The 24,603-nt window shown below is 42.5% G+C and overlaps 1 protein-coding gene across 1 annotated transcript in view; it reads left to right on the forward strand.

The window, feature by feature from the left end:
* The window catches only part of CNGB3 (cyclic nucleotide gated channel subunit beta 3), a 153,289-nt gene that overhangs the window by 110,536 nt on the left and 18,150 nt on the right, over positions 1 to 24,603 (forward strand). The window contains exons 13-14 of the mRNA XM_040992883.1: positions 12,585 to 12,668; positions 19,676 to 19,794. Of these exons, the coding sequence (XP_040848817.1) occupies positions 12,585 to 12,668; positions 19,676 to 19,794 (203 nt within the window). The remainder of the gene's footprint in view (positions 1 to 12,584; positions 12,669 to 19,675; positions 19,795 to 24,603) is intronic.

A 24,603-nucleotide genomic window follows, 5' to 3' on the forward strand; every position in this document is an offset into this window, starting at 1 on the left:
TATTTCTCCTATCCAGTTAGCCCCCTGTTCCCATCCTTGGTATTCTCCCTGCCAAACCCATACACTTTTCCTAGGATTTCGTAACGACTGACCTAGTCTGTACTCCCATGAGACCAACATTCTAGCTCATACATGTAAGAAAATGCTGTATTTTTTCTGTGCTTGATTTATGTCACTTAAAATACAACTTGCCATCCGCTGGCAGAAGGGATGTTGTGACTCCAGCTAAATGAGTCACAGTGGGCAATTAAAATAGAAAACACCGAAATGCTTCATACACTAATAAGGTCATTACTGTGGAAATGTGTTTCTGTTGCACAATTTTTAAATACACAAATATATAATTATGTAGGTAATGCACAACAAAATGTGGGTTTTTTACACTGTAGATTATGGTCAAAAACATCCAAAAGCCACTAGGCTAAATTATATTAATGGTGTTTTAAAATATTGTGAGGTGTGTAACTTAAAAGGCTTGTTTAATTGAAAATAAGTGACAGGGTAGGTTCTGACCCAAACTGAGTAGTGTCTGTCAGAGAAAAGAAAACTGGACACACCAAGAGACAGCAGGTGCACAGAGAGAGCGTGACAGGAGACAGGGAGAAGGCCCCCATGTGTACAAGGCCAGGAGAGAGGCCTGGGAGGAGGCATGGCCCTGCTCACTGCTGCGTCTCAGACCTGAAGCACCAGGGCTATGAGAACACAGCTCCTGCTGTGTAAACCACACAGCCTGGAGTGTTCTGTGATGACAGCCCTAGGAAACTAGTACTCCTGAGACTCAAGCTGTACTAGTTGTACTGCGGTTGAAGACAAAAGTTGTAGTACTTTCTCTTTTCTACGAAGAAGACAAAACAGTTTATCTGGTTGAAGTCATGCAGCCCTAAGCAACGGGACAGAGTCTAGACACCATGTTCTTACTCCATAGCTTGCCACAGGGTTCTCCTTTACAGTTCCCCAGGAACCTTATCTGGGCAGCTCTCAAGAAGGTGAAGATCCAGGAGAAATTTTCACTGAAGTCAAAAACCGAACTTCAGACAATCTTTCCTGGACCATTTCACAGACTTAGACTTGGAACATCAAATAGGTACATAAAGTTACACACTATTTTTTCCTCTGACACTAAAAATAGATGCTGAATCTTAACCATTTTTCCCTTTTAATCAAAGTAGGTAGAATTAGAGTCAAAGATGTTCATTAAGTCTTTGCTTCAATCAACTTTGCTTAATGAGCAATATTTGCTGCCTCAACATGAGACTATCAACATTTTCAGATATCTCAGACATGAATATTCACATTTTAATCTTTAAATGTTTCATAAAACTGTATCTCCCTCTGTACAGATTACGTTATTTCAGGCCTAAGCACAAGTATTAAGCCAATAGAGAGCAATTCTTTTCTTTGCTATTGGATAATTTTCTCTCCTTTCCTGTGATTTATTATTTGGATTTGGATTTTTAAATATACTTTATCAAATTAAATGCCAGGATAATCACATTTTGCCTCATCTACATTACCAGAAATAGAAGAAATGTTAATAAAAGCTCTTCTGCACCACCTAGAGGCTAGAATATAATACATCCATTAAAACAAAAGCAGCTATAACAGCACAAAAGCATGGACCCAGAGGCACCAAAATTGGAGTGCAGGACCTGTCTGTAAAGGAAAAAAAACAGTGTCTCATGTCCATTGTTCTGCTGAAAATACAGCCTATAGGTTAGATGGTGCTTCCTATACCTAGGCGTTTTTTTTTTAAATAGTGGCAAGCTCCAAATATAATTGTGAAGGTGGGAAAAAATTATTTCTTAAAGTCCTACTCTTACAGTCTGGTATTATTCATTTCTAAGCCCCCTTCCGCTTTTTTTACAATGTAACTTATGATATCAGTAATTTATAACTCATTATGAACTTAACCCTCAATAACAAATAGTATGGTCTTCAGGTGTTTTTCCATCATGGACTTATTTATGGTAAAAGGAAATGTTTTGTTGTATCTTACACTTCATCCCCATTAGACAAGTAAGTTAAGAGTGATATTTGTCGGGCAGGGGATTCTAAGTTCAGTTTCCCATGTGGCTGACTGAAACCTTGTTGGCAGTGGCAAAATCAAATGTGATAAACAATTTACAAGGCGCTATGATGTCATAATATATCAATATTGAGTTTTTTAAAAACATTTATTTATTTTTATTGCAAAGTCAGATATACAGAGAGGAGAGACAGAGAAGATCTTCTGTCCAATGATTCGCTCCCCAAGTGGCCACAATGGCCGACCTGAGCCAATCCAAAGCCAGCAGCTCGGAGCTTCTTCCGAGTCCCTCACACAGGTCCAGGGTCCCAAAGCTTTGGGATGTGCTCTACTGCTTTTCTAGGCCACAAGCAGGGAGCTGGATGAGAAGCAGGGCTGCCGGGATTAGAACCAGCACCCATATGAGATCCCAGAGGGTGTAAAGTAAGAACTTTAGGTGCTACGCTAACACACAAGGCCATGTTGAGTTTTACTCAATAATTGCAAACACTCAAAAACTGCCAGTCATATTCATTAAGCTTTTCTTGAGAACTGATAATAATTCTATTCTTCTGGGAGCATCAGTGTAATCTAGCCTAGGAGGAAAGTCATTGGTTGTGTGAAGGAGAGATCCAGTTCACCTTATGGTCAGTCAGGACTGCCTGAATCACCTGTGTAGCTGTGCACAAACTCCCCTCTGATTGTACCAGTTTTACTTCTTTGTTAATAATAACCAGCATCTTCTGTGTACCTGGTGATAACAGTGTTTTATGCAGTTTGAGACACAACCACATTTATTTGCAGTGTCCCCAGCCTGTTGTACGTTTTGAAGAGCATGCGCAATTGGGGCAGAATCACTGAAGGATCCTCAATGCCTTAGACAAAATAACTCTCAGAGTGTGTAGTTGAATGGGGTTAATCCAGCTTAGAAACTCACAGTTCGGAATACTTTAATAATTCCAGCTGGATCCCGGATAGCCGCCATGTGCACGTGGTGAGCTGTTCCCCGGGCCTGCTGGGTTCCGGGGGCTGCTTCCTTCGGGGTGAGTAGACTGAGGGGGGAGGCCTCCAGGACTGGGCAGGTCCAGGACTCACCCACCCGCCACCTTCATTGGGCAGTGAATGGGATTTGGAAGGGGCGCGACCTTGGGCCTGGGAATTTAAAACTCCAGCAGCCTCTCGGCTGCTGGTGTGTCTCAGGATGGGGCATCTCATGCCTGGATCCCAGACAATAGCCACCATGTGCACGTGGTGAGCTGTTCCTGGGCCAGTGGGCCATTTGGTGCCAGGCTATGCCTGCTGGCCGCCCGGCCGTAGAGTTCTGGGGATTTGGTTCTTTGAGTCACTGGTTAATTAGCTCCAGGTTGAACCCATTGTGCTTCTTGGACCTGAAACAGGCAGTAACTCTTCCTTTGTAACACTTGTAATCACTAATAATGCTGAGCACCAAATACCAGTCCATGCAGAAGCTATGGCTTGGGGCTTGTCCTGCAAAAGTAGCTCCAACAGCTGGCTAATGTGTCAATTGGTAATGCAACAGAGTAGATCAGGCAGGACTGAGCAAACCTTAGCCCACAAGCAAAACTAGAAACCAGGAGGGAGCACAGGTCATGCCGAGCTAGGCTCTTGTACCTACTGGTCTGCGGGAGCCAGGGACGCTAAGCCACAGTGTCTAAGGCAGAGGTAGGGACAGGTGAGGAGCTGTGCCAAGCTGAGTTAGAGCATCCACTGACAGGCAAGTGATCTATGGCTGGGAACAGTCCTGGTTGGGGAGCAAAGGGGACAACCCTAGCGGGACTGAGGTTCCCACCAAGAGGCGCGTGGCCTGGAAGGGGGGCTGCGTTCTGATCTGGAAACAGTTGTAGTCTCCCTTGGCACAAGTGTGGACTGTGATTGAATGCACCAAACCAGGCCAGACCCCAACACCCCCTGGTGTCCTGGAGGACTGGGATAGATGTGGGATGGACTAGGCAAGGTCTCAAACCCCTACTGAGCCATGTGTGAGCCATACGTGGGTATAAACAAACCATGGCTGAGCTGGAACATCCAACAGCAAGAACCAGATTGGGTGGAAGGCCAGTCAGGAAAAGCCACAGTTCCTGCTATGACAGGAGGTGAACTGAGTAGGGTTGGCTCATGGACCCACTGGTAAGCATGAAACCTGGCACTGGGAGAGGTTCTGATGGAGGAGCCTGGGCAACTCCTCCGGCAGGACACAGACCCGGCAGGTAAGCACAAGAAACATGATAGGAAACAGCCCAGAAAAGGCCATGGAAAGCTACCCACTGGCATACAATTGGCAGACTTGGGGGCAAGACCAGGCTGAATTTGTCCACCTCATCCACTGGCAAATCCAGGCACCAGTGTGGGTCGAACCAGGTTCGGTTGCAACAAAGACTAGTGCACAATATGGAATGCCGAGGTGAGGTTGCCTGTACTGGAAGGGACTGCAGTGCCCAACCAGCCTGAGAACAAGAAAGGAAGTGGGCAGAGCCGGCAGGGGAATAAGGGAGGGTTCCTTTTCTGGACAGCTACTTCCACAGGAGAACATAGGCTGGGGTGGGGGCAGACCAGACTAGGCAGAGCTACCACACCTGTGCGCCTCATGTGGACTAGATCAGGGAAAAGCCGGGCTGGGCAGATTATTCCTACTGGTGCAAACTAAATTAAAGTGGGCAAGGGTTGTTTGGGCTTAGACGCAGCATCAACTGGAATCTGGGAGTGGGAGAGGACTGGGAGGGAAATAGTGGGCTCATCCCTCTTGGGTTACCACTTCCACAGGAGGACATAAAACTAAGATAGTGGCTGGGGTGGAATGGGGTGTGGGACAGACTGGATTACTGCTACATTTACTGGCAAACCAGAGTAGGGGGCAGGCCTAGTGGGGGTTATTGTGGGTCACTCCAACTAGGCTGCAGCTCCCACTGGTTTATGTGAGGGCCAAGTATGTGCTGGTCAGAACCAGGCTGGACTGCAACACCCATTGGTTCCAGTGGAAGTCAGGAGTGAAAACAGAACCAACCCAGCAATTGCAACCACCAGCTGATTGGGGCAATGGACGGTGCCAGGCCCTGTAGTTGTTAGCACATACAAGAAGTTTTCTTGGAGATCTTCCTAATCTAACTGCTGGACTCAGAACCCTAACGAAGAAAAGAGAGAAGACAGAACAGATCAACCAACCATCTCAACTATGATGGACTATGTCAATCAGTAGAATTTTCAAAGATCTCATAGTGCATGGAGTGGCAAGATTGGCAGCAATTCATAACTGTGGCAATATCAAAACCACTTGAGCAAGAACCTCAGAGCATGCCCTACATCTGGGAGCTTGGGACAGTGGGAAATTGGGTGGGCCTTCTCCCCTAATACCCCCCTTTAAACATGAAGGTAACAATATGGAAAACATACTAGTATTATCCACTTTCCTGTAGCCCTTGAACCTTCTTACCCTAATTAACTATGTAAAGAATATCAAAATAAATTTTATATTAAAAAAAGTCGGGCCCGGCGCGGTGGCGCAAGTGGTTAAGTCCTCGCCTTACACGCCCGGGATCCCATATGGGTGCCGGTTCTAATCCCGGCAGCCCCGCTTCCCTTCCAGCTCCCTGCCTGTGGCCTGGGAAAGCAGTCGAGGACGGCCCAAAGCTTTGGGACCCTGCACCCGCGTGGGAGACCCGGAAGAGGCTCCTGGCTTCGGATCGGCATAGTATCGGCCCGTTGCGCTCACTTGGGGAGTGAATCATCGGACGGAAGATCTTCCTCTCTGTCTCTCCTCTCTGTATATCCGCCTTTCCAATGAAAAAATAATAAAAATAAATCTTTAAAAAAAAAAAAAAGTCCAGAAACAGTATTTTATTGATACTATCTTGACATAGATAGATAGATAGATAGATAGATAGATAGATAGATAGATAGATAGATAGATATCTTACTGTAGCACTCTGATTTCAAGCCCTGGGCAGCAAATCCATGACAGTTTGGCTAGATACAGTGCCACTGATGCAGTTCCACATGCAAGTGGTGGAAATTATTTAGCCCCTCCCATTCCATTTCTGACTCAATTTTTCACTTATAGGCAAACTGCTTCTTCCTTTCCTCCCTTCCTTCTTCTTACTGTCCAGGCTCTATTTGCCACATAGTCACAAACAACGAGTCACAGAGCCCAGTAAGATGACCTGTTAGGGGCGCTTCTGACTTTTCGGCAGAACAATGGGCAGAGAGATGCTGTCTTCTTGCCTTGAAAAACGGGCCATGCCTACATTCCAATTTTGGTCCAGGAAAGACTGTCTAAAGTTCAGTTTTTGACTTCAGTGAAAATTTCTCCTGGATCTTCACCTTCTTAAGAGCTGTCCAGATAAGGTTCCTGGGGAACTGTAAGGGAGAACCCTGTGGTGGAGTAAGAACACGGTGTCTAGACTCTGTCCTGTTGCTTAGGGCTGCATGACTTCAACCAGATAAACTGTTTTGTCTTCTTCGTAGAAAAGAGAAAGTACTACAACTTTTGTCTTCAACCGCAGTACAACTAGTACAGCTTGAGTCTCAGGAGTACTAGTTTCCTAGGGCTGTCATCACAGAACACTCCAGGCTGTGTGGTTTACACAGCAGGAGCTGTGTTCTCATAGCCCTGGTGCTTCAGGTCTGAGACGCAGCAGTGAGCAGGGCCATGCCTCCTCCCAGGCCTCTCTCCTGGCCTTGTACACATGGGGGCCTTCTCCCTATCTCCTGTCACGTTCTCTCTGTGCACCTGCCGTCTCTTGGTGTGTCCAGTTTTCTTTTCTCTGACAGACACTACTCAGTTTGGGTCAGAACCTACCCAGTGGCTTCAATATAATGTTAATATTTATTCTTATACAGGTACTTTCATTTTGTATTTAAAAAATGACAGTTTTGAAACAATAGCTATGGTCTGGCTTCCTATAAATCAGAAAATTGTTTTCAAAGAAAAGCAGTAGTGATTAAAAGAAAGAAAAAAAGGAAAGGAAAGACTTGCCCCAGGAGCTAATTCTTTTTAATCACTCAGTAATGGAACACAGTGTCTCTCAAGATAATAATCATTTTCTGAAGAAAAAATTAAAATATAATTTCCAAATACATCATATAATAATAAACTTCATTTCACTAAGCCTAAATCCAGCTGAGCAGGATTTAGTTCCTAAAGCACAGCTACCCCAAAGTAAGTGGCACTATTCCATCATGCAAGTGCAGAGTGTCGTAATTGGTTTATATTCCAAGTTTTGCTGAACACAGCCGCTATATTCAGTTTGCATGACCAAGTCTACGTGGTATCCAAGAACATTACAAAATTCATATTACAATGGCTGACATGTTTTTTCTAAAGAAGTCCAAGTGATGTGAAGCATATGCCTACTAGGAAAACCATTCATTGTTTTCTTATCTTTTCTAGAGCTTATCTCCTATATTGGTATAACTCTTCCCATTGATTTGTTTTGCTCGCATAGCATTTTCTGCCAGTGAACTAGCTCGTCTAAAGTGTAGAAGATTAAATGTATGTCTCCACAAAAGGGGAAATTTTTACTTCTACTAAAGTTTAAAAATTGTAGACATTGAAGTTGCAGTTTTTGCAAGTCTTCTCTTATTCTATTCTTCCTCTCACCTCAGGGGTGGCCACTAAAATGATTTTTTTAAGGATATCTTTCCAATCTTCAATTTTATAATCTTATTTTACTTCCAGGAAATATCTTGTGTAGTTTTTCAAGCTTGGAATTATGTGGAATATATTCCCTACTTTGCTTTTATTCAGACCATATTGTTTGTTGAGCTTAATCATGGCTTATTTTAAGCACTCTATTCTGTTCCAACCTACAAACATTCCATACTATAACTGCCCACAGTATTGTTTCGAATGTTTTATACTGCAAATCATACTGCCACACTGATGTGATTCTTCCAATCTAGTCTTGGAGTCTTTCTCTCTTCAGAGTGTCAATAAACTTTAGCTTGGCCCCAGTGGGTGCAAGGGTTTGGCTATACATGAATACAGTGAGACATACTTCATCCCAGCAGACAGCCTAACATGGGTGTTGCAGTCCAGCCTGGTTCTGACCAGCACATACTCGGACCTCACATAAATCAGTGGGAGCTGCAGCCTAGTTGGAGCGACCCACAATAACCCCCACTAGGCCCGTCCCCTACCCTGGTTTGCCAGTATGTGTAGCAGTAATCCAGTCTGTCCCACACCCCATTCCACCCCAGCGGCTGTCCTAGTTTTATGTCCTCCTGTGGAAGTGGTAACCCAAGAGGGATGAGCCCGGGAGGGGAGGGGGGGAATCCCAGTGCCAACAAAACTGTGTCACATAATGCAATGCAATTTAAAAAAAAAAAGAGGGAGGAGCCCACTATTTCCCTCCCAGGTCGCTCCCACTCCCAGATTATCCACTCTCCAGATAGTCCTGTGCTTTGACTTGACAGAACTAGCCCCCAGTGCCAGCTTCTTGCAGCTGATGCTATGGCTAAGCCCAAACAACCCTCACCCACTCTAATTTTGTTTGCACCAGTAGGAATAATCAGCCCAGCCTGGCTTTTCCCTGATCTAGTCCACATGAGGCACACAGGTGTTGTAGCCCTGCCTAGTCTGGTCTGCCCCCATCTCAGCTCACACTCTCCAGCAGGAGTAGCTGTCCAGCAAAGGAATGATCCCTTTTTCCCCTGCTGGCTTTGCCCCCTTGTTCTCACGCTTGCTGGTTGGGCACTGCTGTCATTTCCAGTACAGGCAACCTCACCTTGGCATTCCATATTGTGCACTAGTCTTTGTTGCAACCGAACCAGGCTCAACCCACACTGTTCTGGTGCTTGGATTTACCAGTGGATGACGTGGACAGTTTCAGCCTGGTCTGCCCCCAACCCATGCCAATTGTATGCCAGTGGGTAACTTTCCATGGCCTTTTCTGGGCTGTTTCCTATCATGTTTCTTGTGCTTACCTGCCGGGTCTGTGTCCTGCCAGAGGAGTTGCCCAGGCTCCTCCATCAGAACCTCTCCCAATGCCAGGTTTCATGCTTACCAGTGGGTCCATGAGCCAACCCTACTCAGTTCACCTCCTGTCATAGCAGGAACTGTGGCTTTTCCTGACTGGCCTTCCACCCAATCTGGTTCTTGCTGTTGGATGTTCCAGCTCAGCCATGGTTTGTTTATACCCATGTATGGCTCACACATGGCTCAGTAGGGGTTTGAGACCTTGCCTAGTCCATCGCACATCTATCCCAGTCCTCCAGGACACCAGGGGGTGTTGGGGTCTGGCCTGGTTTGGTGCATTCAATCGCAGTCCACACTTGTGCCAAGGGAGACTACAACTGTTTCCCGACCAGAACGCAGGCCCCATTCCAGGTCGCACACCCCTTGGTGGGAACCTCAACCCAGCTAGAGTTGTCCCCTTTGCTCCCCAATCAGGTCTATTCCCAGCCATAGATCACTTGCCTGCCTGTGGTTGCTCTGACTCAGCTTGGCACAGCTCCTCCCCTGTCCCTACCTCTGCCTTAGACACTGTGGCTTAGTGTTCTTGGCTCACGCAGATAAGTAGGGTACAAGAGCCTAGCTCGGCATGACCTGTGCTCCCTCCTGGTCTCTAGTTTTGCTTGTGAGCTAAGGTTTGCTCAGTCCTGCCTGATCTACCCTGTTCCATTACCAATTGACATATTTGCCAGCTGTTGGAGGTACTTTTCCCAGCTTATCCAACCCCCAGGTCTGGACCACATATTCACCAGCAGGAGCTATGACTCGCCAGGGGAGTTTCCCATGTTCCTACACTTAATCCATTCCCAGACCCAGTTCTCATACATGCCATTTTGTTTAGGCCAGTGCCCGGCACAGTCTGGCCTTGCATTTGGCCTTGTATGAGCTGGTGACTGTTGCAGCATGGCCCACCCCACACCTTAATCAGGATGCACATTTGGGTGCTGCTGCCCAGGCCAGTCCAGACTATTGGGGGGTTCCTTTACCTGTGATTGATGGCAGGCGCCTTGGTCACACCTAGCTTAGTCCATCACCACCCCAACTCTTGAGCTAACCGGTGGGGCTAGAATTTTCACAGGATGTGGCCCACACATTCCTCACAAATTTACCCCCAGTTATGGTTCTTGAGTGCTAGTTAATGTAATGGCTTGCTTAATATGACCTTTCTCCTGATCCATCATCATGACAGGTAACATGATATAATTATACAAGACAAGCCCGAAGCCATAACTTTTGCATGGACTGGTATTTGGTGGTCAGCATTGTTCAGTGATTACAGGTTTTACAAAGGGTTACTGCCAATGGGAATCTTTAACGAATGTTTCACATCCTAGATGCACAATGGGTTCAACCTGGAGCTTATTAAGCAGCGACTCAAAGAACCAAATCCCCAGAACTCTACGGCCGGGCGGCCAGCAGGTGGAGCCTGGCACCAAATGGTGCACTGGCCCAGAACAGCTCACCACGTGCACATGGTGGCTGTTGTCTGGGATCCAGGCATGAGACGCCCCGTCCTGAGACACACCAGCAGCCAAGAGGCTGCTGGAAGTTTAACTTCCCAGGCCCAAGGTCGTGCCCCTCCCAAATCACATTCACTGCCCAATGAAGGTGGCGGGTGGGTGAGTCCTGGACCTGCCCATTCCCGGAGGCCTCCCCCCTCAGTCTACTCACCCCAAAGGGAGCAGCCCCCAGAGCCCAGGCAGGCCCGGGAACTGCTCACCATGTGCACATGGTGGCTGTCAGCTGGGATCCAGGCATGAGACACCCCGTCCTGAGACCCCAACCATACACCTTTTAAGGGGAAAAAACTACATGATGAGAGAAAGGGTACATTTCTATCTTTTTAAGTACACATCATATTCATTCTAAAATGACTCAAATTTTCTTATTCATATAGCACTTTCTTTATCCTTCCCCTTGTTCCAACTTACTCCTAAACAAAGGTAATCCCTTCCTCTTAAATTTGTATAATTATTTATAGGGGATATCTTATGTATCATTATCTTTCCTTTTCAATCTCAGATTTTCTATTTATGTATAGCATCGTCCCACTTACACTATTTTTCATCTTTAATTCTTCCAGGGACACCATACAAATTCTTACTCAAAAGTTTCTCATCAATACATGTCAGACTGCTTTAAGAAAGCTTCCTTCGAGCCTTTAACTTTTTCCTATTCTAGAGAACCAAAAACTGTATGTTTTCCAATCAGTTTTTTAAATTCTTTAAAAAAAATAGCTGAATGTTTCTCACCAATGCTACTGGAAGATACTTCACTTACAATCTGTCATTTTCTTATCAGTCAAGCAACCCTGAGGTCTAAATTTCACATGGATCTGGGTCAAGTGTCTGCTACTGAAACCATTTTTGAAAATTGATGATTGCTAAAAGAATCATTATCTAATTTACACATCAGGGCCAGCCTTTTTGCTTCTCTTCCTCTTTCCTCTGCTGTTGATTTCCCTGCAAAGCCATAATCCCTCTAAGAAGTGGGTAGGACAACCACCCAGAAGGGAGTGGCTGCATCATAGCTGTTCTCGGAGGAAAAATATACAAATATTTGGTAAAAGTGAAAATTCAAAACGTCTATGTAAAGTGTAAAGCTTTTGAAACTCCTGTAGATGTCTTTAGCCCATCATGCAGAAAAATATCACCAGACAAAATTAAAATCTGCACATATATACCAACAAGCAGAAATGCTGTTCACTCAGCAAACCCTGTTTGTTTATGTACATTTTCTCACTTAAAAGGAATAGGAAGACTCAGTTGGAGTAGAAAAGTCATATAAACTTCCAAGTTAAATCATTGTACCTAATGGTGAAATGAAAGGTGTTAGAACAAAGAACTCTATTTAGCAGAAACTTTGATCTGTGTTGATTCTAATATACTATTAACTATAATATATGAAAGTACACAATCATTAGGTAGTCTTAAGTATCATGTTGTTTTGTTTACAATTACCATCTTCTTTGTTTTTCCCTTAAATAGTTCCATTTAAAAAAACATTTTTTTTTTTTATTGGAAGGACAGATTTACAGAAAGGAGAGATACGGAGAAAGCTCTTCTGTCTACTTGTCACTTATCAAATGGCTGCAACAGCCAGAGCTGAGCTGATGAGGCCAAGAGTCAGGAGCCTTCTCCAGATCTCCAACATGGGTGCCAGGTCCCAAGGCTTTGTGCCATTCCCCCACTGCTTTCCCAGGCCACAAGCAGGGAGCTGGATAAGAAGTGGAGCAACGAGGACATGAACCAGAGCCTGTATGGAATGCCAGTTCTTAGAGGTGGAAGATTAACCAGTTGAGTCAATATGCCAGCCCCACTAGTCCTATTTTTTTTTTTAAATCTCCACTCTATAGATCAGGAACCTGAGGGCATGTGAGTTTACATATAACAATAAATGGTAAAGTCAGAATTCACACCCAAATCAGTGCGATCCAAGATTGAAACTCTTAAGCTATATGTAATTACTTTCTGAACTTTGACTCAAGACCAGTCCAGATCCATTGGCAACTAATGTTTTATTGTTGACACAGACAATATTATTTCCAGTGCATGTTAAATTCATTTGGAGTATTAGCATTTAGCTGTAAGACTGTTTTTCCTCTTTTTATAGGGTTGTGACACACAGATGTTGTATGACATGTTGCTAAGGTTGAAATCTACCATCTACTTACCTGGTGACTTTGTCTGCAAAAAGGTGAGTGCATATTATCTTTGCAATGCACTTGATTAGTTCAAGCAGAGGTTAAAGAACATGGCTAAAACAAAATTTTTCCATTGTATGGAAATAATTATGATAAATGGTATTCTATAATTTTATAAAAAAAATAATGTACCGTAGAGTCCAAAATGAAATAAGGCAACCCAGATGTCATTACTTATGTTAAAGATGAATGCATGGGCTGAAACGCTGCTTTATGTAAATGTTCATTATCAAGCACCACACCTGGTTAATTCCATACATTAAAGCAGAGACAATAGTTTCAGAAGTAGTAGGTGGTCCTGCATACTTTTGCTCTTCATCAAGCTGTTAGCAACCTCAGTTTTGTCCACCTAGTTAATGGATGAATGATACGTCAGTTTTCAAAACTTTGCATGTAGTTTATATAAGAATAATATATTTCTATTTTTTTAATGAAAGACACATGAAACACTAAGATTCCATCATAACGAAATAACCATTATGAATGTGTTCTGGTCCATCTTTTATATAGAAAGGTAGAGTTTATTTTATAAAGTTGATACCAAATCCAACATGTTTTGAAATTTGCTTTGTCATATAGCATTATGAAACACAAACAGGTGGGTCCAGCATGGTAGCCTAGTGGCTAAAGTCCTCACCTTGCATGTGCCAGAATTCCATATGGTCATTGATTCATATCCCAACAGTCCCATTTCCCATCCAGCTGCCTACTTGTGGCCTGGGAAAGCAGTAGAGGATGGCCCAAAGTCTTGGTACCCTGTACCTGCATGGGAGGCCAGGAAGAAGATCCTGGCTCCTGGCTTTGGATCAGCTCAGCTCCAGTCATTGCAGCAACCTGTGGAGTGAACTAGCAGATGGAAGATCTTTTTCTGTCTTTCTCTCTGTAAATCTGACTTTCCAATGAAAATAAATCTTTTAAAATATATGAAGTTTATATCTTTTAAATAAAAAACAATTGCTTTAACAATAATAATGAATGAATTATAATAATCACGGACGTAAGTGGAAAGAAGGAATAATAACTCTAACTTTTATATAACAAGAAACTGAATCAATGCTGAAATCAATAATCAAAATAAAAAATACAGAGAAAGAGGAGCGGTTCAAAGAAATGGAAGCTGATCTAAGACCTTAAACAGGCACAAGCAAGCAGGAAAGAGAAGCCCAAAATACTCCAAGATAACATGGAAACTGCTGTGACCGAAGTACACGTGAGCTGTGGCAGCCATGAGATAGGTACGTGTGCCTTGTGTGTGCTGGTGTCCTGGCGAAGATCTGTCTAAGCTGTTTTGAGAAACGAATTGGAATGAATCAAGAAGGAAAAAGGAATGCTGAGATGTGGAAAGAACTTGCATGGGCTAAGGGCAAATAGGAAAGAACTGTTTCTGAAAGCAGAATACAAGCATCAAGATGAATGTTAGAATCATTTTATATTTTTATTTAAAAAAAAAAACTCAATTACTATTCCTTAGTACTATGTATCTGGAACTATTCCTGAGCCAGGAAAAAAAAATTGTCATTTTCCAGTTGTTTACAGAAAAGTTCCCTAAGACTCAAGTTTACAGATTACATCAGAATGACTTGAATATAGAAATCTGTGCCCCACCTCCAGTAATTCAATTAGACTGGATGAAGCCCACATATTAGAATTTTTCTGATGTTCCCATATGATTTTAAAATGCAGTCAATGCTGACAACCAGTAGTCTCATGTTAGAGAAAAGCAACAAGTGAAATTCAATACACAGACAACTCTAAAATGTGCTGTGTTTTTAAAAGGTGAAATAGAAGTTACTAAGAGAGTTTGTAGTGGCAAAGGCACTTAATTTAGATTTGAGGTTGGGAGAGGGAGATTTCTCAGGATGTCAGGCATGACCTTTGTAAAATCTACAGAGAAATACTTCTTGAGTTTAAAAAAAGAGAGAAGAGGAAATCATTTTTGATGAAGATTTGGAGCCAGGCACCAAGAGACACAACTGCATTTGGGGTATTCAAGGAGTAAAAGCAACTAAACAGCTGAGATAATGGTGAAAATAAATTCAAATGTTGCATGAGATACTACCAGGCCTCAGGTGAAAATTGGTCTAACGATAGAAAATGGAACTGGAAGTGTTTCAAATTGGAATATATGGAAGCTGACTTCAAGTGAAGCTCAAGGAAAGATAGAAGGAAACTCAGGCGTGGCTATAACTTTGAAGAATGCCAGTGCTTTTAGAGCAAGTCAGTGCAGAAGAATCAGAAAAGGCAACTGAGGAGATGTGAGCTAAAAGAGGAAATATGAGAGCCCAATGGGATGGCATAGTGGCTAAAGTCCTCACCTTGCATACGCTAGGAGCCCGTAAGGGCACCAGCTCTAATTCTGGTGACCCTGCTTCCCATCCAGCTCCCTGCTTGTGGCCTGGGAAAGCAGTAGAGGATGGGCCAAAGCCTTGGGACACTGCACCTGTGTGGGAGACCCAGAAGAAGCTGGCTGCTGGCATCGAATCAGCGCAACCCCTGCCATTGTGGCCGCTTGGGGAGCGAATCAGCGGACAAAAGATCTCTCTGTCTCTCTTCCTGTCTGTGTATCTGACTTTACAATAAATAAATAAATAGGAAAAATGGAGGAGATATCATGATGTCGCAGAAACCAAGACTGCACAGTCACACACTGATTAGTCTGTTAGAACAGATAGATTGAGAAGAGGAGATCATTTTCATCAAAAGGAGAACCACAACCACAGCAAAGTTTAAAGACCCCTAATTTAAGTCAGTGAAGCATCACAGTGTCATTGCCTGAATGCACCAAAATGGACTTTCAAATCGTTTCAAGAGTAGCAGGCACTGAAAATAAGGGTAGAGTCCAGCAGCCTGGCTTCGTGGCTGAAGTCCTCACCTTGCAAGCTCCACAATCCCATATGGGCACCGGTTCTAGTCCCGGCAGCTCCACTTTCCATCCAGCTCCCTGCCTGTGGCCTGGGAAAGCAGTCGAGGATGGCCTAATGCTTTGGGACCCTGCACTCGTGTGGGAGACCCGGAAGAAGTTCCTGGTTCCCGAGTTTGGATCGGCATAGCATTGGCTGTTGCGGCTCACTTGGGGAGTGAATCATCGGATGGAAGATCTTCCCCTCTGTCTCTCCTCCTCTCTGTATATCTGACTTTGTAATAAAAATAAATAAATTATTTTAAAAAGGAAAAGAAGGATAAATCATAGAAATTCTAGCACTCATGTCCTTGAGTAGTGCAAATTTGCTTAACAAAGTGTGAAATGCAGCCTGCTCATTGCTAATTTCCTCCCCAGGTCACATTTATCACTGAACAACCAAGTCATATCAGTGAACACAAACGTAACGGGGAAATAAAGCAAAAGTAAGAGAAGATGCAGAAATAAAAAGACAGTAAAAGGGCAGCTCACATTCTCTGTTTTTATTTTTAAGAGGAAATTAGCATGAGAGTGGATGCTGACAGAGAAGGAAGGCTGTTATTTTTCTAGATTTCAGAGAGCTGAACTGAGCTGCATTTTTGCTTATCATTCCCACAAAATCTTGCAGAAAAGGTGACAAGAAAACGTGACTAATTTGGCATTATCTGAATATCTGAAGAAATGATAGGATTTGGGACTGCATTTGCTGACCTTCCCAATCCTCAAAATGGGTCTCAAGTTGGGAGAGGAGCAGAGATCAGGGTTTTTCTCAGGATTCCCTACGATCATGCTGGAATCACTTGTGGATCCTGTGAAAGCACGGACTTCTAAAAACGCCCACTCGGGGATTCTGATATAACACTTCTGCATCCAGGTCAGAGAACTTGCCCCTCCAGAAAGCTGCTGAGTGAGGCTGACACCTGTTGAACAGCACTGCTCTTTTTGCCGGGGACATTTAAGATTCCTGGTGCTCCTACTGTCTTTGCACACATCCTTGTACACAGAAATCCTGAAATGCTGAAATGCCTTCCCAAGAAGGGTGGCTTCATTCAACGTGGAAGCTTCTCCAAGTCAGGACGTACACCCAGCCAAGGAGCTTGCTTGGATCTTATTTCGCTCATGTGTCTCTGAGAAGCTTCATTTGAATGCTAATTAAACTTGCAGAAAAGGATTAAATTAGCCTAGAAAACTGCACATAATAGTGGAAGTTTTGGTTCGTTGATTATGCCAGATCTCCTTGGAAAATTATTGAAATGATCATTAAGAAAAAATTAAAATGCTGAGCTACATTTAAGTACCCATGAAGCCCTTCTACCTCCAGTCAGTTGTAATAACTGCCTTTGAAAAGTATCCTAGTTCCTTGAGTATCATTTCATGCAAAGAATAAGGAATATCACTCAGCTTTCATCATTGCTTCCTGGAGTATCTCTTGGAAAACTAATTTTCAGATACTTTGCCTTATTTTTACAGTCTTGAAATAGGAGTCATTGTTATATGTGATCCATCCCTGTGTATTACATATGGTCAGCTTACATAAGCTTGCTGGTCCCCGTGCTGTCTCCTGCCAGCCTTGTAACTCTGCTTGAAACACCTTTATAAGCCTATACAGTCAACTTTTTAAGTCAAATTAATGACGCCTGCCCTATTTTTGTATGAATTAACTGAAATTAATATTTATGAAATGCTCTGCCATTAAAAAGTAACATGCTATGACAGATCAAATATGGAAAATAAAACAAAGAGCTGTGTCAATGTTAAATATTCTATTTGCTAAAGTATCACGCAAAGGTAAAATATTATTAGCATTGATACTATGAAATACTATAAGATTCATCTACATTCAAATTTATGCTTTGATCTGTATTCAAGTATAAATGTATAATTCATATTTTTGCACAACACAAAAAGTCAGGTATATTTATCGTGCCACTCTGCCTGAAGACATGGGTTTATGGCTTCCTTTTGCGTCCAGCCAGTGAGTCGTGGCAGGTAGCCTACTCAGCTAACCTAACGTATCTGTCTTGAGTAAGACACAGTACTTCTAGAATAAGACTCACTTACTCTACCTTCATTATAACGAAAATTGGGAGACAAAATTAGAATTTCAACTTACCATATATGAACTAAGTAAGTCCAATATCTTTAAATTCAACTTGATAATTATGATATGCCCGGTGTTTGGGAAAATAACTCAAGGTATGGAAGTACTTCAAAACTTCCCAGAAACCAGCAAGTTGTATTTCCCTATTCATAAGTAAGGGCCCATTCACTGCACATCAAACCTGGGCTGAGAACTAACACAAAGTAAACATTATCTCAGCCAACTCAAAGCAAAAATTGCAGCCAATATTATCTAATCTTCAGTTTATTATCTCAAAGATTAAAACACAATAAAATAAGAGTATTTTCTTAAATCAATTTCTTCCTAAATCAAGTCAACACATTTTTCTGTATCCATGCCAGTTCATTAAATAGCTGTCTTAGTCCATTTTCTATTGCTGTAACTGAATGCCACAGACTGGATAATTTTTAAAGCAGAGCGTCCATTTAGATCATGATGTGAGAGCTTCAAAGTGCTGGAGTATAAAAGTGCTCAGCATCTGGTGATAGGCTTTTTATTTTATAACATGACAGAAAATATCACAAAAAGTTTGTTTTTATAACAAAGCCACTCTCTCATGACAATCCACTAATGCTTTAATCCATTAACACACTAACCTGTGAACAAATTAATCCATTCATAGAGTAGAGTTCTATGACCCAATTATCGCCCAAAGGTTTCACATCCAAACACGATTAACATATGAATTAGGGGATTAAGTTTTAAACACATAAATTTTTAGCAATACATTCAGAATACAGCAGTAGCTCAAGGCGGTCAAGACCTCGATCATTCAGACATGTGCACACTGTTACTCAAATGCATTGTCTAATATTATGTAAAGTATCTTATTTAGAGCCCCTAGCCTTTTATGAGCTAAATGCCATTTATGTCTCTATTTTAAGATGTATACTTTCTTTTTTGAAATTGGAGTTCCAAGACTTGTTCCAAGGACCTCATTATCACCCACTACTTCAGTGATTTGTAGAAACAATTCAATACAAATAAGCATTTTGGGCTTAATATGTATTACCAGAAAGGATGCAATAGAGGAACAGCAAGAAAAGACACACGTCGAGAAAGGCTAGAGAAATCAATCACAGACTCCCTATGTCCTAATTCCTTCCTTTCCAGTGCTCACCCAGACAGAAGCCAATTATCTTCATCTTATGAAGTCTAATGGAGTCTTGAATTCAGATATTCCCAATGGAACTAATCATGGAGCTACATAACCAGCCATTGTTTAGATGTCAAAGTTGGCACTAGGTGCACGTCACACATCTTTGAATTTACACTAAACAATGCTGACAGCCTGGTGGATATACTGCCACACCACCTAAGATATGTGTATATATATATATATAAACATCATTAGTTAATGACTATGTGAATATTCCAAAAATTTAATCTTTAGGACTTCAATATGGATCTATCACTGGCTCCAAGAATATCCAAAGGTAAGTAATAACTAAATAGATTCTCTGTAGTAATAAAAATAGAAAGAAAAAGAAAAAAAGCACTGAATAAAACAGCTTGCTCCACTAATACGTCCTCTCAATATGGAATACAAACACCTTAAAGGTCCCCTATGTTGCAATTTCTAAAAGCAAACTTGCCTAGGAGACAAATAAAATTGATCTTTCAATGGATGCATTCCACATTCTTGGAGTAAAACAAACACTTTTTTCAGAATTCAGCAGTAGCTGCCAAAGCCTCTTTGATCATGCCAGTTGTTCTTGAGCCCATGCACATTTCTGGAGCACCAGGTTGATCTGAAATATCTCCATGTGTCTAGCTGGAGCACAGATAATGCCGATGTTGGATGTATCTTCTTTCTAAGACTTTCCTTTGCTGTCATATGTCTAAGCAGTGAGTGCTGCCTCAGATCTCAAAGATAATCACTGTTCCTTTGATGTTCCTTGCTGCCTCCTTTTATTTCATTTCTAATTCGAGGTTAATTATTACTGACAAAGTGATTGCTGTTTCTTTGTGGCATACAGGGGGAAATCGGCAAGGAAATGTACGTGATCAAGCATGGAGAAGTCCAGGTTCTTGGGGGCTCAGACGGTGCTCAGGTTCTGGTCACTCTGAAAGCTGGAGCGGTGTTTGGAGAAATCAGGTACCTAAAGAACACCTCGTAAACACTGAAATCTAGCATTTGCCATAAAGAAAATCCTTAGGTTGTAAGATAAGTAATGCTTTTGCTCAAATTTATCAAAGGTTTTTAATATGCTGGTTAAAAAAAAAAGGATGCTCACTTTTCTATTTATTCTTGTCTAAAAGAAGGAGGAAAGAAATATGGTCATGAAACAACTGAATCCCAGGACTCAAGCCAGTGCCTAACATAAGGCAGATGCTCAATATGTGTTGAATGAATATGCAAATGAGCGAGTGAATAGTGATAGAAGAGCTTGGGAGACACAGTTACTGTCGGATTATGGGAAAACACCAATGGCCGGCTAAAAGGGACTTGTCCAGTGAGGTTACCAAATTTCCTGGTGCTAATTCCTGCATTCGTCGCTCACTAGCGCTTTCGCTCTGTTACTTGACCTTTCTGTTCCTCCATTCTCTAATCTTAATTATTGGGCTGATAATAGGGCCTGAAGGTTATAAATTATTTCAGCCATTAAAAGCACTTAGAACAGAGTTCAGAATTTATTAAAATCTCATTAGATGTTAACTAGTGTTATCATTAATTCCTAATGCCAGGAATTTAGCCTAGAACAAGGAAGTTCTCAAGAGTAAGAAAATCAGGAGAACATGTATTCTGTGAACTAAACATTCCTATGTGCGTTATTGCACTTGGATTTACTGGATATTCATCCAGCAGATACTGAGTTTCTAGTACATGCCAGATTGTCATTCGTTGCTCCACGCTCTGGAAACTACATGGAAGAAGAATAAATAATTAACACCTGTCACAGAGTTCACACTCTACTGAGAGGAGGTTGACAAGGAAAAATTACAATAAATTCACATGGTAATCACTAATACGAAGGCAAAAGTATCGTTAGAAAGTGATGGAGATGCTACTTAACATAGGGTGGCTCGGGGACAATGTCTCTGGAGAGCTAATATTTGGCATGAGACTTGAAAGAGTCAGAGTACAGCTACTCAGAAAAGGGGAGGGGCTTCTCAGACACTGAACAGAAGGTGCACAGGCCTAGAGGTCAAGCAAGCTGGCGTGGTTACTACAGGAAGGTTAGTACAGCTGGAGTACAGTGAATAAGGACAAGAAGGACATGAGACCAAAGACCACAAGGGCCAGGGTATGCTAGATATTTTAGGAATAGAAACCAATAGGCTTTAGGTTCAAAAACATGACACAATTTGAAAGGGGATTTTACAAGACCATTCCAACAGATACATGGACAATAAAATACTAGAGCAAAAGAGAAGACAAATCGGAAACAGTTGCAATGAAAGATGATTCAAATCATTGATGGTAATATCTCAAACGAGGATGCTCTTTTAAAAAAGGATTGATTTTTATTTGAGATTTGAGAGAGAAGGAGAGAAAGACAGAGAGGTCCGTCTTCCAGCCACTGGTTCGCTGCCCATATGGCCACAACAGCTGGAGCTGAATCGATCTGAAGTCAGGAGGCAGGTCTTTCAAATGGGTGCAGGAGCTCAAGGACTCAGTACATCCTACACTGGCTCCTCTCCGCTGCCTGACACCAAGACACAAGCAAGAGGCTAGATCAGAAGTGGAGCAGCTGGGACTCACATTGGCACCCAGTATCCCAAGCAGAGGATTAGCATGCTACACCACCATACTGGCTCCAGGATGCTGACTCTTAAGGTAGAAAGAGAATACAATGTCAAGCATAAATATATTCATTTCATAATTAAGGAAATTACTAATCTAAGCTGCAAGTAGCTTGCTGACAATCAGGTAGTTAGTAAGGGATGTGAATAACATTTGAGCAAGTGTCTTCATGGAGCAGAATCCAGTGATGTTCCCACCACACCAGAGCACAGATGAAAGTCATTCATTCAAACCTTAACTTTTTCGTGTGCTAAATTCTGTTCATGTTCCAAAGGTACGGATAATTTCAGATGACTTTATATTAGCATACTATTAGCATAATGCATAATCAGGGTTTCCTAGGAAACTTGAGGCATGTTCATTCTCTAATAGTAATGTGGCTTCTCTAGATAGGCACTCTGGTATAACAGATTAAGCCTCCACTTGTGATGCCAGCATCTCCATATGGACACTGATTTCAAGACCAGCTCCCTAATAATGCACCTGGGGAAACAGCAGAAGATAGCCCAAGTCTGCGGACCCCTGCAGTGTGGGAGACCTTGAAGAAACTCTGGGCTCCTAGCTTTAGACTGGCCCAGCCCTGGTCATTGAGGCCATTTGGGTACTAAGCCAGCAGACGCAAGATTCCTCCCTCTTTCTTTGTTACTCTGCCTTTAAAGCAAATTTTAAAATCTTTTAAAAAAATGTGGTTTCTGACATCCATTGTAAAACTAGAGGGGAAATAAAGGAGTGGGGCAGTAGGGGGGACCCTGGGGAAGGACGCAGGCGACCCCAGAGCCTATGAAACTACATCGTAAAGCAAAATAAAATATTTTTAAATGAAAAGCAAAATGTGGCTTCTCTTTAATTTCTCCTAGTTTAACAACTGGGTGGGTACTCCATTGAGGGTCCTGCTCTGGGACAGTCATAAAAACCCTTGTCAGAATATCTCATATCTGAGGTATTTTCCTATTTCTTAGCGAGAGCCTTGCCAGAGTGATTTAATATCGGGGGGATTTAATCGTCTCTATAATCTTCAAAATCATAAAACATACAATGGCCTAATCTGAAACAATGAAATGTATTAGCTGATCTCTCCAAAGGATTGAATACTCCCCGAAGAATGAAGCTTTATAAATACAAGCATGTTGATTTCTGATATTATCAGCAAAGGAGGCAATACCCTAGAAATAGAAACCAGGTGCTGCTTAGCTGCAACTGAAAGTAATCTTAGATTCCTGCCAGCAGCCTCTCAAAGAACTCTCCTGTTACCCACTCGCTCTCTAAGACCAAATTGAAAGCAGTCGGCCGAACACTGAAGTTGCTCAGGCCAGAGGGGTCTTTTTGCCTTGATTCTTGCCTTGGCTGCGGTTGAGGGAAATAGGATACATCTGCCTCTTCTCAGATACAAACTGGCTTCCCAGGCCCACAGCTGTCCTATGCCCCTGCAGCTCTAGTCATTTATTCCAGAGCTGGAAGCAGGCCTGCCAAACATCCAGGCATTGGAAAGACTTGGTAATAGTGTTTACTACTCAGAAATGCTGTGACCTTTGTTAAAAAGAGCTAAATCCAGCACTATTGTGTAGCTTTTTCATGTTCTTCTTTTTTTTTTTTTTTCTAAAGAAAAAAAGAAAAAACAAAGTCAAGTTCTTTCAAGGACATTCTATATTAATCCAAAAGAGCAAAGCCATGGCCACAATGTAGATATACTTGTTGTCATGGAGAAAGCCAAAGCCACATTTCTAATTAACATGTAAAGAGTGTAAACATCCTGTTTGTCTTGTTTTGAAAACTTCCCTTCTAGTGAAATTAACAGTACTATATATAGGTTACCCAAAATGCATCAGGCTTTTAAAAAATGTTTATTTTTTTATTCAAAAGGCAGATTTCAGAGAGAGAGGAGAGATAGAGATCCTCCATCGACTGCTTCGCTCCCCAAACAGCCACGATGGCTAGAGGTAAGCTGACCCAAAACTGAGAGTCAGGAGCTTATTTTGGATCTTTCATGTGGGTGAAGGTCCCAAGCACTTGGGCTGTCTTCCACTGCTTTCCCAGGCTATAAACAGAGAACTGGACTGAAAGAGGAGCAGCTGGGACATAAACCAGTGCCCATGTAAGATGCTGGCACCACAGGGCAGGGAATTTGCCTGATGTACCATTGTGCCAACCCCCTATACACCCTGTTTTTTAAAGTTTTACTTACTTAAATTGATTTGAAAAGTAGAGCAACAGAGACAGAAAGACAAAGCACTGCATCTGCTGGTTGCAGCCCCAGATGGCCCAATCAGCCAGGGCTGGGCCAGACCAACACCGAAAGCACAGAACTCAATCCCAACCTTTCTCATGGGTGGCAGGGACATAGGTTGTCTCAGAAGTAGAGACCTGGGACTTGTTAAATGATGACTGCTAACCGCCTGCTGGTGGAATAACATCAGCAAGTTATCCAAAGTTGTAACGAAAGCTTAATTGGAAAATCCTCTCCTGGGCCTCCTTCGCACAAAGCCGAGGGAAGAAGGAGGCTGAGATGTGTGTTGGGGAGTTTTTTACCCCTCTGGACACGGTGGCTGGCAAAGGGGCTGTCTATGCCTTCATTAGGTAAGGAATGTCTGTTCAGGTGTGTCATTGGTCAGCTGGAATCCCAGGAGTCCGGTGACATAACTGGCTCCTGTGGCCCTCCTGTTCCAGGCTGAAGCCTGGGCGATGTGTCAGGTCTGGAATGGAACCAGCCCCTTGGTTGGTTAGCGATCAGGACATACATCAGGCAGCAGATACAGGATGACAATGTCTCAAGCACTGTCTTAACCATCATGACAGACATCAGAATACATCTGATTTTTAAAGAGATCCGCGGCCTGCTGAGGAGATCTTCATTGCTGTGTCTGACTCTTTCATTTTTCTTAATGTACATTTAAAACCAAATCTTTTCAGGAAAAGTATTTAGGCACTTCATTTCTCATGCATGCATTAAAATATAATTGTCCCTGAAACACAGCTGAATATTTAGATGTAAATATCATCTCTCTTTAAAATATTTCCCCCCCAAAAAAATCTTACTCACTCTTTAAAATCCAATTCAAATCTTGCTTCCTGGAAGTCAACTCCCTGCAGTATTTCATCCATGCCTTCGTTACAGGAATGACTGCTTATAATTCATCTGCTCAGATTGGTCTAACCACCAGA

Source organism: Ochotona curzoniae, unplaced genomic scaffold (assembly GCF_017591425.1).
Source record: "Ochotona curzoniae isolate NIBS_2020 unplaced genomic scaffold, NIBS_Ocur_1.0 contig_1071, whole genome shotgun sequence".
In the NCBI taxonomy this organism is placed as follows: Eukaryota; Metazoa; Chordata; class Mammalia; order Lagomorpha; family Ochotonidae; genus Ochotona; species Ochotona curzoniae.